Source organism: Tyto alba, unplaced genomic scaffold (assembly GCF_018691265.1).
Source record: "Tyto alba isolate M040663 unplaced genomic scaffold, T.alba_DEE_v4.0 Super-Scaffold_46, whole genome shotgun sequence".
Lineage (NCBI taxonomy): Eukaryota > Metazoa > Chordata > Aves > Strigiformes > Tytonidae > Tyto > Tyto alba.
In genome coordinates this window covers 12,675,805-12,691,840 of record NW_024881322.1, presented here as the reverse complement: position 1 = coordinate 12,691,840, position 16,036 = coordinate 12,675,805, and the positions used below count along the sequence as shown (strand labels likewise).

Genomic DNA, 16,036 nt, shown 5'->3' with positions numbered 1-16,036 from the left:
AGGAAGGGGTAATTGGTCTTAGAGACTAATTAGGACAGACTTAGTCCTCTGGAGGTGCCTTTCTGTGTTTCAGCTGAAGTGTTATAAGAAGGACGAGATGTAGCTAAGTTGCAGTTTAAGAAAAGATAATCATTTGGAGAAGAAAAGACCAGATTTATATGGATTCATGCCAGATAATTCCCTTTAATTTTGTGAGATATTTCTGCTTTGCTTTGTTCTTACACTGTATTTGTACAGGATGTGAAGCAAGACTGTTTGAGGAGTACACCAAAAGCTGGGATAGTGCAGAAGCTCATACTGTCCTTTCTGTATCTCTTGCATGAATCTAATGACATCTGTCCAAGTGTCCAGTAATTCAAACTTTCAGGAAGAAAGAGCAAGTAATGAATAGATCTTGACTTTTTGCTGTTCTTGATTTAACATAAACCTTCTGGTTGATCTGGATCTAATTCCCATGTGAAAGTCCAAAGAAAATAAATGTCAGTGGGCTTTGTGAATCTTTTACCTGCAATCAATAATGAAAACTTATTCCAGGTGATCTGGACAAATGGAGAACATCACAGTCTTAATTTTCATATGATCCCAAGGAGACTGTAAACTATGGGTAAACTGCCTGTATCTGTTGGGAAAGTAATGACAGATTATGTAAAGACAGGTTGTGAATACGAACTTCAAATAACAGATTTTGAAGCGCTTGTGGGCCAGTGAAGCAGAGAAAGGTGTATCTTACCGAGAGACATAGGCATCACTTGTCTGGAAAATAGCATTTAACATCTAGATAGACCTTTGGGTTTTGCTTCCTTTTTGGCAATACTTTGGGTAACTCAGCTATATACTGTTTAATACAGAATCAGACTCAGAGCATGCAATAATTTCATATCTAAAACAATGCTTTTTCCCTCTCAAGTATTTGTGATACGAATAAGGTACAAGTTTTCATCCTCTCAGAGTAGAGGATGTGGGGAGGTTAACAGCAGGATGTGTAATAATGTCACTTGGTGGTTTGTGGGGAAATCTCGCTCTCTCTTGCAGGTTTTAAGGATGGCAGCAGAAGAAATCTACTGATCCTTTGTGTCATAATTTGTTTTAATTTCCAATAGATTTTCTTAAGTCAATATTCATAAGCTGCAAAAAGTGAGAAGGGTTTTGTAGTGCAAAGTTATCTTGACTGAAGATCAGTTTATCAAAACTTGGTATGTTTCGCTTGCTTCAAGCATCTTCTTTCCTGGGCAAGTGAATAAGCTAATGATACAAAAGGTCTATTTTTGTACTATTTATGCGGAAGGTAAAATATCAGATTTAGTGTCCAGGCTTGTGCATTTGCACAGAGATTTAATTTATCTCATTAGTTCTGATATAAACTGTGAAACAGCCAAGTTGGCTAAAGCACCAAATAATACAGTTACAAAAAAAGGCAATACACAGGGTGACACTATTGACTTAAAATGCTATCTGGTGATTTATATCTTTTGCTGAGATTTTTCTCCTCTGTCTCTATCTCCAGACATGTAGAACACAGACACCTACATGTGAGCCAGGCTAGATACATTCGTATCCTATCCAGTCGAGAGAGACAAGCATTTCCATAGCATGGTTCATCTGGCTTAATTTAGATATTTTCTTTAGGATTATTTGACTCCCAAAGCACTTTTTGACTATTAATGGGAGCCTAGACATCGAGCTCAGATGTATGTGTATTTTTATGGACAGGCTAATCCCACTTTCTTGTGTCATTTAGTTTAGTTTCTAATGGTAATTGTGATTTATAATTCTGCTCGCAGGTTGGTCACGACAAAGGAAGCTGTTCTTTTCACAGAAACCCCAGCCCATGTGTTGTTCCTCAAGGGAATGAAAATATTTTCCACACAATATTTGCTTTTTTCACAAAGTCTGGCAGAAAAGTACTGGTAAGAAAGTCCACTTGTGGCAAACTTGAACATACAGTGTCTCTTAGAAAAGATTCTGCATGGCTTAGCATGAAGAGCCCGAGCAGATAGTTTGTTACAGAGCAACTGCTGGGTGCACGCATACTAGTGCTGATATTGTGCTGTGGGGATATTTAGTGATTTTAATTATCTGATGTTTAAACAGAAAGAGGAGGCTCCGGGAGGCGTGGTGGGGAGGGAGTTATCCGGCATGCCAGCACAGCCTGGGTGACCAGAGCCCTCGCTCCCATCTCTTGCCAGAGGCACGGCACGCGCCCCGCTCCGCTCAGCAGCGCGCTGCATTTTACCTGGCTTGCTTTCATGCGGGTCTCTGTATCTAGCTGTCTCCCCGCCTTGAGAGTTGCTGTTATTTCAACGCAGGAGTGCTGTATTTTAGCAGTTTGCTATGTAACTTAGTCAGCCGGTGTGTTTGCTGTCACACAGTTTGTCACTGATTTTTTTCCTTCTTTGCCTAACAGCTTTTTCTGTATTTCCTGTAGGACTGTGAAAGACCAGGCAGGTCTTGCTTAATTATACGCTGCAACTTAAGCTCACTAGCCAAAGCAGAGTCCTGTGATATAAGTATCTACACGCTGCTGAATACTGAGATACTGAAGAAGGTACTTGCTTCCTTTGTAGTTTGTCTTAAAAAACAGTTTAAGTATGCTTATATGCACCAGTGGACTCAAAAATTTCACTCCTTCCTCTCTTTACCAGTGTGTTAAAAAAAATCATGGTGTCAAAGAAAACAGATCTATTTATCAACAGCATGTATGGAGGTGTTAATCTTAGTTCTTACCCATTACCCATTAAGATAGAAATAAATTAAGTTCAGAAATTTATACATTGTGAAACAACAAATGAGGCCCCTAATTGTATGCATGGTGTTAAGGCTAGAGACTTCTGAAAGTTGAATTGATTTCTGAAAGTTTCCATTCTGGAAAATGAGAAGTAGAGTAAGTGCATGTAAACTGTGACCAACTATCTATCATTCCTTCCATGTAAACAGAGACGTGGCAGTTTTTTGTGATTTTTTACTTCAAATGATTATTATTCAAGGAAGATGCATCATAACCATATTAATGCTGAGCTTGACATTTGTGACAAGAAACAAATGGTCGCAAGTAAATTCCTGTCTTCTCTGAAGCCACTGAATGAGACAGCAAATCTTCCAAATTTCTAGTGATTTACTGCTTTTTGCCCTATTTTCCTTTACTTACAAAAATGCTGACTGTGTAATTGTGGCACAATGCTGTAAGATTATGAGGGAATAATACAATTGGAGGAGAAAGCTGATAACATGAGCCTACTAAAATAAACCTGTCTTTGATAGCTGCTAGATTAAAAGCACTGGAGAGAGCCCTTATTAGAAAGCAATTCCTAAAGCAATTGTTAGCCCTGAGCTTTCCCAGATGAAACTAACCACTCTGCTAATATTTGTTCATATTTGAAAACAGAAAATACAGGCAAGACCAGACGTTTCAGGTATTTGTAACATGCTTGTGGAAATAATGAAATATGTAAGCACATTGAGTGCACACAAAATGTGCTGCTGGGAAATTCAATCCTGGGAGTAGCCAGGATTCATCCCGTCTGCTGGGCCCTTTCCAAGATGACCGTTAGCAACATACCTTTAAAAAACATACAGTGCTTACACGTGTTTGGGTCAGTATCACCAATACATGCCATTTGCTACTTATCACCCACCTACCCCGCCCAAGGGGAACAGCATACAAATGACTAACCCCTGAGTGGAAATGGCAGCTTATTGGAATGTGCCTGTTAAAATGCACTGTGTAAAAATATAGGAGAAATATATGGTAATAAGGAGAGGTGTACACTGAATATTTAAGATATTTGCAGTGCACAGATTCACATGATTGAGAAGTTTTCACCTTGGGATATACTGGAATTTATCCCAGCTTTGTGTTTCTTTTTTCTGTTCACTTGAAAAACAAATAGGAACTTTTCTTTGATGGTTAATATTGAGCCTGCCTGTGTTGATGGACAACGTTCCGTCTTTTGCTTTTGCAGTAAATGTGGGAAACGTTAACAGGCCAAATACAAATGATGTGTTTAAAGTCCAACATACCTGATTTTGTTTTACTGAGATAATGTGCTCAGGTTTGTCTGTCTATTACGAGCGTAAGGTGTATTTTTTTTCGAAGCAGGGTTTTAACCAGGATGGTACTTAACTCTCAACCCAACCTCCACTAAGCGTTGTCTAGAGGTGTTTATTACACTGGCAGATGTTTTTGTTTGGGGGTTTTTTGGTGCCTTTTTTTTGTACCCTCAAATCTAATTCTTCTTTTTACTTCTCAGGACAGTTCATCGGTCATCCAGTTTGTCACGAGGGCGAGGGTGCGAGTGGACCATGACCTCAGAGTTGTGGAGGTGCCCAGTGGGAGCCCAGAAGAAAAGCCAGTAAGTAAATGAACCTCAAGAGAAAGGTTTCCTGATCCCAGTGGGCTGGAGATCATTGAGAGCTCTATGCAAAGTGGAATTTGTGGCTGGACTTGGGCTGGTCTAGCCCATGAGAGTGCCCAGACTTCGGCTAACCTAGCAGTGCTGTGAACTGGGCTCCTGTGGTTTTGCTCTCTGTGATAACCATGCCATCACAGTGGATGACGCTATGTGAATCAGGAGGATCTATATCATACTAGCCAAAATTATAATAACCTTGAGGTATTTGTGCCAAAATTAGGCTTAGCTTCCTCTTCTAGGGTTAACACCTGCTTTAATCTAATGCAGATTTTCCTTGAAAACCTAGCAGTGACTTGAAACCCCAGCAAAGTCTTTTCAGATGTGCCAGGATGAAATATTTAGAAGTGTTAATGATATTTTGGGAGCTGTGAAAATGGGCAAGGAGGTCTAGACTTTCAGAGGTTCATTAAACAATGAACATTGTGCTGAGATGGTGGAATTCATGTATGACCTGATACTGCATTTTGTGTTGATATGCGTGAGTCTGGACTGAAGATTGAAGGGGAAATATTAAAGCTCAAGGTGAATTCACTGTGTAGTTTTGGCTGTAAGTAAAACTGCACAGGGCCACGTTTGTAATCTGCTGGAGAAGGAGGAGGTGTAATGGCTTTGGTTTCCTACTACCAAGTCACCTAATACTTATACATGAAAATTGAACTGGGGGCCACACTCCAATTCAACTTTCTATTTGCCTGATGAAATTTTAGTTTCATTTCTTGTTTCTCTCTCATGTGAGGATCAGAGGTAATCTGGACTATTTTCAGTTTCTTCTCTTGGTGTGTATTTTTGGAACATGACCTAGATCCCATCTCTTAGTTATCCTTTTATCCCCAGTGATTGTCATCACCACCAGCCCATGCAACCATTCTCTCACTGACTCCATTTCAGTGAGTATTATTGAGGTTTGAGTGGGAGAGCATTGAAACACACTTTTGGAAGACACTGACACCCCAAATTAAAGCACCCATCTCGGAGATACTGGATTTAAAACCCTACAGACAAAGGAAGTATTGAACCTGCATCTACTTACTACCTTCGGTCTGAAAGTAGAGACACCACTACAGTGACCATCTTCTCCACCATCATGTCTGCAACCCTAGATTTAACTTCCTATTTTATTAGACCTGTCAGAGAAATAAATTATTTTATTTGACAGGACCCCATTTTTTCCCTTCTGTTTTATTTCCTTTGTCAGGTTTCTGAACCATTCTAAAGAGCATTAAAAAATAGGCTTGGCAGCTGAAATGAAAAACATAGCTAGCATTCTCTGGGTATGTGCCTTATAAGTGACCTGCAGCCCTGACTGTTAATACATTGCTTGATCTCTCTTTAGTTCTGCAGCTTCCACAGAACAAATCTTGCAATTTTATGGCAAAATTTCATTAATGACTGAAGTAACACCTGACTATGATGCCTACGCCCCCAGTGAAATGGAAGAAGCTAGGACATCTCCAATATTTTGATCTGTAAAGCATTTTAGAATCCCTCATAATGATAGGCATAATGGAAAATGTGTGGGATTCCTATTATTTAATATTAAAAATTTAGAAATGCTTTCATCTAGGAATGCAAGCTCTGCTGTATTTCATTGTTATCTAATGCTTGGAGAAAAAAAGAAAACAACAAAAAAACGCGTTGTCCTTTTCCTGTTCCCGGAAAGCCTTTCATCAGGCCTTCAGTTGCAATGATTATGAAGTGCACTGTGTGTACTGGGAAGCTGTATTAATCTGCAAACAAGAGCTTGCTTCTAGTTCCTGGGTAGCCCTATCTGTAAAGGAGCATGCTTGACATGTTGTAGCCATGTAACATCAATTTGTAATTTCAAGTCTTTTCTAATGTGCATGCCATTTGTGCTCTCCTTTATGCTATTTCCATATGTCTGTTGGCTTCACCATTGCTGCATGTTTTGCATAGGGTCGTGTTCAGGGAAAAATTTAAGACATGTGGTTTGACTCAAGGTATTAATTTTTCTCTCTTCTCTTCTCTTGTGGAATGCAGAAGGGAATAGTACTTGTTACAACCCACAGCTATTCAGCTGGAATTAGAGACAGGAGAGATTAAATGTCTCTGCTCATACTTCTCCCTTACTTTTTAAAGCTCATCCTGTATTCTTTGCGGTCACCGTGGGCTGCTGTACCATGTCCATTTGAATAGCAGCTCCTTCTGAACAGTTGTACATGGACTTCCTTTGAGTCTGCTTATGAGAGTGTTCCCTAGTTACGAAAATCATTTTCTTAGACAGTTTATCATGGTAAATTTGGAAAGGCCTTTTTGCTTTCTACAGCTAAATGTCGACTTACTAGCATATTTAAAAAGTTCTTTAGAACCAGGTGTCCATACTTCACTGGGCACTTTTACAATATAGTGTACAATCTCAGAGTGCAAACTATCTGTAAAGAAGACGAAAAGGAAGACTGATATTTGTGATGCTCAGTGTAAGAAGTACCAGTGGTGGCATGACCACCTGTATAAATAACAGCTTTGTCAGAAACTCTAGTAGATGATTTGTAAGAGAGGTGCAAAAGCTTATATAAATATCTGCAAGATGGGTAGCAGGCTGTCTTTGAAATGAACCCATTTTTAAAAAAGATGCATTTATGCAATTTTCAGAAATCATTTCTCTGGATTTGGATATGGTTTTATGTGATTTGGAACAACGTATTTTCTGTCTCCAGTTATAACAGACCATTTGAATTCTTGTATTAGACAAATCACATGAAGAAGGTGAGCAGAGTTTGGATTTGGCTCTGTGATGACAGTTGTATTAACATGAGTACGTATTGGCTGAAACGATGGTGTGGTATTTTCAGGAGACATACTTTCTTTTCTTGAGCATATGGGTTTCCATGAAGGTTTGGCTCCCTTCTCGTCTGCATGTGAGGCAAACCCAACAATAAGCTCCTTGTGACCACTGTGGTCAAATACCAGATCCAACGATTCACATCCTATGCTCGCTGTTGGTGTGCAGGAGGAGGAGGAGGAGTGCTCTTAAGGAGCAAAAGGACTTCCCTCTGCAAGTGCCAGCCTGGAGGGAAGAATAGGCTGGATTTCACTACGTCAAAACCAGCTGGATGCCTCTGAGTCTCCCTGTCTTGGAAGTGAGGGAGTGCAAAGCTGAATAGATGAAAGGGGAACCCCAGGAAAAATGCACACAGCTCCTGCAGCAAAATGCCCTGTAAAGCTGAAGGCTACCATGTAGCTGTCTGGTGCTGTCAGCTCACCACAGGTACGCTTCATCACGCCTTTGAACCTTTCCCTCCTCCTGGGCAGAGCTCACCATTCTCTCATTTTCAGCCCAGTCACCCCAAGTTTAATTCAACACAGACAAGTGGTTGCCCCACATGGATTTTTTTTTTTTTTTTGGCTCAGGGTTTAGGTATGTTTATGTTTGTGATGATAAATATATTTTTGGGAAAAAAAACAACGAAAAAGAAAAACTTTAGAAAATGAAGTTTATGGTTGTGAAGACCTACAAGGTGTTTTTGAGAGGTATTTATATGCAGAGGGATTTAAATGCATATTCAGGTCCCTAAGCTTCAGCCATCTGCCTGCAGCGCAGAGGACTCCTGACTTTAGCCTGTTCTCCACATCTGCGTTGGAAGGAGCAGCCTGTGGTGCTAGATAGTGCTCATGATGTCCCAGCCTCCTTTTAATCGCCGTGGGAACTGCCTCTTCCACTCAGCAACGTGCCACCACCCCCTCGGGCCTCTTAGAGACACTCAGCATTTGAAGGCACCCGCTCTCTCCGGCTTGCCTTTGAGGTGGGAGCAACATCCCAGCCTGGCTGGAGCCAGATACGTCCTTCCTCCAGCAGCTTTGCAGCCTCCTTTCCAGTGGGTTATTTGCACCATGTCTGGTTTCTCATTTCATTGTTTTACCTTTCCATCTGTTACTGTAACAATCCCTTTATAGATTTTCTTGTCTTTACAGTGCAGTCAGGCAGGGAGGAACACAACCTTGGGTAAAGGAACAGAGCAATACACGGTAGCAATAAAATATAGTTCATTTCCCAGGGATAGAGACAAGCAGGTAGCAAGGATACCTCAGGTCTGTATTTTTCAAGAACTTCCAAGGTTTTTCTTAGTATATGTAAATAAATATATTAAAAGGGGTGCGTATGCATACATGTACGGATGTATAGGAGAATGGTGTCTTTACTGCAATTCCCTCCGACTATAACGAAGCTTGAATGGACAACTCAGCCAGCAGTGCAGTGTGGTTTGAAACACCAGAAATATTCTGGGTAATAATACAGAAATCAAATAGCATTTTTTTATAAGCCTGTACCTTCCATGGTGCGCTGGTGCATGCTACAAGTGCATAAAATTAATTTAGTGTGTATAAGCAAAAATACATGAAAATTTTTTTCAAGTATATATTTCTGACCAGATTTAGCTAAGTATGTTTCTTGTCGTTCTGAGTCCTGGTGCAGCACTGTGTAGCTATTCTGCAAAGGGCTTCATCATAGTATGAACTTTAAGTATTTGCAAAGTTCCTACTCAATTAACTTCTTAGCTTCTTGCCTACACACTTTACTGGAATAGGGTGTTTTAAAAGCATTACAAAACTTCTGATTCTTTTCAATTTGTTCACTAAGACCATCAGAATATAGCAAGTATTTGACACGGGTAAAAGATGAACTGGTAGATACCCTACTCTTTGTGGGTTCAACATTTCAGAAATCAGTGGTAGGGTGCAAATCTCTGTTATTTTAAGGAGGGGCAGTTACATTGTGTAAAACTTGATTGAAGTGTGAGCTATGTACAGCTAAACAGCAAGCTGCGCTGCCTCCTGAGCTTCGCTGCTTTCAGGTCCCGCAAGTACAGTGTGAAATGCAAAAGATAAATATGAAACTAGAACTCCTCATACATTGTCAAGACAACTCTGTTCTTCACGGCCTTTCCCTGGTGTTTCATCAGAAAACAAGCCTGTAATCCAGTTCATATTTTATGACGGTTGCATGAGCTTTCTCTGAGCCAGACGGCTGCTGCCGTCTCCGGGATGCTTTCCCAACCCCACCACCCCTTATCCTCAGCATCAGTCACAACCCTGTCTTCCCCATCGGCTGGGGCTGTGGGAAGTGTGCTGGGCTGGGGGCTTCCCTGTGCCCCTCCACGTGTTGGCTGTGCTGCTGGGGTGGGCGGGACAAGGAGTTCAAGGTTGGCTCCAGATTGACTTTCAGAGACGGCGCAATGGCCAGCGGGTCAAGCGGCGGGTGGCAGATGGGGTGCTTCTCTTCAGTAACTTCACCCTCAGCCTTCAGCCTCCCGGCCTCCCACCAGTTACTGTGTTGGCTTCTTGCTGATACTCCTGACACATCGTGTACACTGACCGTCTGCTCAGTCTGGTTTGATTGGGGTTTGGCTTGGGTTTGTTGTTGTTGGTTGTTTCTTCACCAAAACTCATTGCAGTGGCTGCGTATTAATGCAGACAGATTTTGAGGGCTTGAGAGGGGAAAGGGCATTAACATGCATAGCATCCCTGCTCCTCTCCAAACCATAAACCATAAACAGGGTGGGGTTTTGCTTGTATGTTGATTCCAGACTGCTAGAAGAAACCGGATAGATAAGAAGCTCTTGTTGCTCCCTACCCTTACAGCTCGAACTGTGAATGCAAAAGCTACAGCCAAGTTATTCTAGCCAGTGTGCTTCAAACCTGAACTGTGGGGCTCTTGCTGTAGAGAAGATGTATGATTTGACCTCTGCAGCTACTCCTGGCTCTGTCTTTTGGCAAAGAGGAGGACATACAGGTCTGTTGTGCTGGAGGTTGTGATATGTCAACGTTTATTCTCTGAGTAGTAGAGAGAAGGCACCACCTCATTTTGCATCCAGGGACTGTTTGAAAGGTCTCTTTGCTAAAGTTGGCAATGCTTAAAATGTTAGGAGGCTTTTTTTCTTTTAGAGTCAGAAAGGAAAATAACATTAATGCCTTATCATCTAAGAAATAGTCATCTGACTTATGTCCACAAGATGGATGCTAACCACAGCCTCCGTGAGAAACGGACTGCCACATCAGATCATCCTTCTAAGCTGGCTCAGAAATACAAGGAAGGCACAAGATTTGTGTTTGATCTCTCTGTCTGGTATTTTGCTTACACTCGTCTTGGCTATGAGGGAGACTGCTGCTTAGGAAACTTCCTCTGTTCAACAAGATGTCTTAAAAAGTCTGACAAAGGCTTTGTGCTAATGTCTGAAATACTAAAATTATTACTCTTCTCAGGCAAAGAATTTGTCCGCGTTTGAGAGCTATTTTGAGCATTGTGATACTGGTTATGGGAATATGTTTGGATAATGCTATGTATAGCTTTGTTCCTGTCCATTTGCTATGTTTTCATGTCTCATCATCAAATGCCTGATAATATCTCATCAATAGAAAAAAAACAGTGTGTGCAAATCATCTGTGTTCAAATTCCTCCTCCAGAAAAGCTGTGGTCTTAATCAGCGTTAGCCTGTGAAACTGAGACAAAGGATCTTTGAGTACTTCTGTATGGAAACACCGTGACAAAATATAGCCCTGCTCTCCTGCTTTCTCTCATCTGTGCCTGTAATTTTTGTGGGTGTTTGCTGAGGCTCTGTATGCTTAACAGAAACAGAGAAATGCTCACTAGTGGTGTCTTGGGAGGCTGTCCTGTCCCATTTCCCACTCGAAGCAGGGCTGTTGCTCGCACTGGCTCAGGATCCCCATGGCTTTGTCTGAGGCTTGGGAACCGGCAAGGTTGGAGAGCCCAGAGCCTCCTTGGCCCCTGTTCCAGCCTTTTCCTGAATGCCCGCCTTCAACATCCATATGGGTTGTATGCTATTGTGTTCCCTTTGCTCTCTCATAAATGACACTGTTTGAATGGTGTCACCAGTGAGTGAAGGTATTTCATGGCTCTTCCATGGGCCACTTAAAAATGAGTATCTTGGGGTTGCATAATTGTATCTGACTCCTAACTCCCAGATCTTCACCCACTTTTAACTACCAATTCTTTTTTTAGTTTGTTTAAAAGGTTGATTTAACAACTCATATCTTCAAAATGGTTTTGACGTTTTTAAGCAAAGATGATAAAAGTGGTTTGTGAAGGAGCGAGAAAAACTCACTACTTTACCTTCCAAAACAAACCAAAACAAAGCCAGACAAAGCAACCATATTACCTTTAAAAAAATCCCTGCTGCCTCTCTGCATTTGCTGGATATTAAATTGCAAAATTTAACATAGAAATAGCCCTCACTGAGTAGAACTGTTTTTGAGTTTTCCACTGAGGAACTGGTTTTGATTGAAATAAGAGAGTGGAAATTCACATAGTCTATACGAGTGGTATAACTTGCTCCCATTTTCTTCTTAAGGCAGACGGTTAAGGAAAATGCTTTGTAGGATGTATTTCCCTGCCACACATGCTATACAAAAGGAGAGACGAGAACAGCAGGGGACTACTCTCTGCATTCCTAGAAGAACCCATGACTGCAGGCGCCCTTCCCTCTTTCACACAATGTGTCTTGTGAAGCGCAGCAGGGACAATTTGTATTCAATAAGGATGTCTGCAAGTTGTCCCATTTTTTGTGAAAATAAGTTAACAAGCTCGGCATACATGAGCGTTTCATGTGAAGCATCGGGGTGTTTGTCAGGGCCAGGAACATGATGAGTAAGACAAACCACACGAGATGTCATGGCAATCCCTGCCAATCCAAGGGATGGAGTTTTTCATGCAAACCTTTGTGCACCTTTGGTGGCCCAGCACCAGAACAAGCCCAGTGTCTGGGGTGGGGTGGGGGGTCGGCAGGGTAAGAGTTATTTCAGAGTGGAAGCTGATATCCTTTGGAACCAACTCATGGCTACTCAAATTCCACTTGAAAGCTTTAAATCTCTTGTGAAAAATAGATGGAAAGCACGAAATTAAGGACGCATTCCATATTTGTTTGACAGATGAAATACGATCAGTGAGGCCACCATGCAATGTGTTTAATAAGATGAGTACAAGAGAAAACAATACAACTACCAATCATAAAAAGATCTTTTTCTAATTGCTTTGTAGGTGGTCTTTGAGGCTTTGCACAATCTGGAGCCTCGTGGGTATGTTGTCGGATGGATCATTGCCATCAGTTTGCTGGTGGGAATTCTCATCTTCCTGTTGCTGGCTGTGCTCTTATGGAAGGTAAGGTAACAGATGCAACATAAACACCAAGGCTAGTCCCAGGAAAACAAGCTTACATATATCCTTGCATTTCACATCCATTTGCTTAAGGAACTAAATAATTGTCCACTCCATTACATTGGCCATCGAAAATATTCTCCTGTCCAGGCTTTTGTGAGGGACAGGGAGAGACTCATGATGTGGAGAAGAAGTGGAAAAGCAGATTTATTTTTTTTTTAGGGCCTGGTTATTAAGAGTTGAAACCTCCAATACCATTTCGGGACAAAGGAGGATCTCTCTTAGAAACCCGCTGTTATCTCACACTTCTTAGATACTTGGTATATCTCTGGTTTTCTGATGACTGAGTCTCACTGATTGCAACAGGGTTTCCTGAAAATCTGGTAAACTTTGCTTGACCAGCTAAAAGGTTGGGTGCATGCCTAGCAAAAACCAGTTGGTAGCTACTGTATTCAAGAGGTAAACGCCTGGGGGAGAGGAGTATCCAGCAATAAATTCTTCAGATCTCTTAAAGAGAGATTTCCAGATGAGTCAAATTCATTACCAGAGCAAGAAGCACCGGGACCTGTTAAAAGCCAGCCCTCACACCATCTCTGATAAGATACAATTCTTGTACCCAGGCACTGTTGCATGGTAAAACTGGGCTGATGCTGACACTTAGCAGCCGCCATCTGGTGTGGTAAATACGAAGGGTAAGGAGCTTTGAGTGTTTTCATTCCTCAGTTCCCTCTTACCAATCCATAAATTTAAAAGGCCACGGTCAAGGTCAGTGTCTGTCTTTGAGAGAAGTAAATCTCAAATGCACACATGGGACCAAGTCCAACCTTACTCTGCTTCCCGTGGCGGAGGTCCAGCAGCCCGACTCGCACTGTTCAGCAGCGTGTGTGCTGCAGGCGCTGCTCGCCGGCTCTGCCGGGACTGGAGGTCGCAGCCCCGCTGTGCTGCGAAGGGACACATGGCTGCAGGTCGCCAGGCTGGAAAAGGGATTTACAGACCGGGGCTGAAAACTGGCCGTGCAATTCTTCTTACAGATTATACAGATGTGTGTACAGATGTGTTAGAGATTGTACATCTGCCTCGTAGATGATACACATTTTATATGGGTTATAGATTTCAAGTATTTTTATAGGCAGTTTTGAAGATGTTTAAGCATATACTGGCCAGGTGAAATTTGACTGTGCTTTCAATTTGGAAAACAATGTTTGACCACAGTCTAGAATATCTCGTAACTTCTGTTTTTCTGGCATGCGGGAAATGCTTTTGCTTTCTGTGGCAGAAAGAGTGAAAAAAAAAAAAAAAGTCTGAGCAATTACGATGGCAGAATAACCATGAGAATGGAAAAACGTGAGATTGGAAGGGGCCCAGGGTTTATGTCCCAATGACACACAGTTTTGAAAAAGGAGTTTCTGCTGCTGATACCTATATGACTGATTCCATATGGCTCATTTCCTGAAGGTAAAAAGGCACTACATGAACTGTTTGAAAATATGCAAGATAAGAGGAATAGCACTTTTCACTGTGAGTCTCCATGAGAATATGACACAGGTTCAATTCTTGGTCTCTACTAGAATTAATGCAGTCCTTTGCTTCCTGGCTTAATCTTGAGACTTGAGCTCTTTTAAATTTTATAGGGATCATTCGAGTACACATGACAAAACTGCCATTTTGCTGCGTGAAAGCCTTGAGAGAAATTTTAAGTGATAGCAACAAATAATTATAACTAATACCAATCTTATATAGTCCTTTCTGCATGCAGATGTTAGTGCTGAGGCAAAGCAAGGTGAGGTGCCTTGCCCAGAGTCCTGTGGCAGAGACGGCAGTAACAGCCAGGCTTTGTCAGCTGCAGTCCAACGCTTTATCCACAGAGTTGCACGATTACTAAAGGAACCACTAACTTAAGGTTTTGTTTTAGAGAAAAGTGATTAAAAGTGTGTAGCTGCTACTATCAGCCAGTATTTTCATTAAAGTCTTAGTCTGGAACACAAATATACGTAAGTATACATTGCACTCACTAGTTGCTATATTTATTAAAGTTACTGGCAGTATTAAAGTTGTCTGAGATAAAACTGACATGGGAAAGTTGCAGTCCTGCAGAGGAATCTTAACTGTCTGATTGTAAATATTTGTTAGACAAAATTGGCCAAGTACATCCTACAGTCATTCCTAAATTTTGTATGTGAAGAAGTCAAAAAAAACCCTCTGTTGTAAGCGTTATAACTTTTTAACTGTGGAACAAAAGAACAGATTTGAATTAGATGGAGTTTGGGCATCTTAGAACCACTAGTGACAGCTAGAAATGACCCAAATTTTAGGACTAGAGTATAAATTAAATTATCTTTTTATTAAGAAATTAATCAGAGCTAAACTGTAGTCCTGGAAGGCAGCTGTTTACACAAAACAGAGCAGGAGCTGGAGCAAACTCATTATAAGGGAACTGAGCGCTGGCAGCGGCGCAGGACTTGCTGGCAGCGACTGTGTCTCAGCCCCATGTGGCAGGTACACGCTCACTGTGCCTGGCACAGGGACACGGCCGTGCCCCGAGTCGTGCAACACCACAGACAAATCCTTGAGCATGCCGGTATTTTGCAGGCAGAGTGAGCAGCTCCTTAAAGTTGCAGAAAAATACTGGAATACAGGTAAATATTTCACGTAACACACTGTTAGAATTAATGGCGTTAGCAGGAGTGGGATCTCGGGGACATTCCAGCCCAAAATTCGAGTCAGAATAAGGTTACTGTGTGTGCAGTAAGATGAAGACGGTAATTATTTCTTTATTTGTAGATCTAAAATTGTACAGTTTAGGGGGTCCATGTCAATGGAAGTGATGTTAAATGCCTGGTGTTTTCACTTCAAATAAAAATTTATTTGTACACATACAAGACCACAGCCATGTTTATACCCACATAACAAGCTTTTGAATGTGAGCTTGATCAGTTTGTGACTGGCTTTGCTCCTTTGTTTATTTTAGTATTTCATGTAGGCACCGTGTTTCCCCTGGTTTCAGTGCGTACAGAGGCCGAGGGGGTGAGCAGCATTTCCCTGACTTCCACGAGATGCTGTGCAAAAGGCAGACAGGCAAGAGTTGCCCCATTTTTGCCTGTTTCATTGGATAGCCTGGTTTTACCCTGACGCTTTTGGCTTTTCGTATCTCGTTCATCCACTCCGGATGCCTTTGTGCGGGCGGCCGTGGGGATGTGCTCCCACTCATGCCAGTTCCCCTGCGGCGCAGCTCGCTCTCCCCCCTCCCGCCTCGTCTGTGGTCTCCCACGTGCAAGAGGAGCAGGAGGGGCCTCTCGTGCTGTTGCCCGCAGCCATACATCTCGCTTTTTACTGCGGAGATCAGCCGGCACCTCTTTGGTGGCCTCCAGATGCTTGTGGAGAGCGGAGCAGGGGAGGGGGTCGCTTTGCTCCCGGCCAACTGCCCGCGCGCTAGAGGAGCCGGTGGTTTCACAAGCCCTGGCAACGGTTCAGGAGGGGAAGGTGGTCACGGTGGGATTAT

General features: G+C 42.0%; 1 protein-coding gene across 1 annotated transcript in view; it reads left to right on the top strand.

The window, feature by feature from the left end:
* ITGA9 (integrin subunit alpha 9) overlaps positions 1-16,036 on the top strand; it is a 227,065-nt gene that overhangs the window by 191,854 nt on the left and 19,175 nt on the right. The window contains exons 24-27 of the mRNA XM_042806477.1: positions 1,782-1,907; positions 2,426-2,545; positions 4,248-4,349; positions 12,421-12,540. Of these exons, the coding sequence (XP_042662411.1) occupies positions 1,782-1,907; positions 2,426-2,545; positions 4,248-4,349; positions 12,421-12,540 (468 nt within the window). The remainder of the gene's footprint in view (positions 1-1,781; positions 1,908-2,425; positions 2,546-4,247; positions 4,350-12,420; positions 12,541-16,036) is intronic.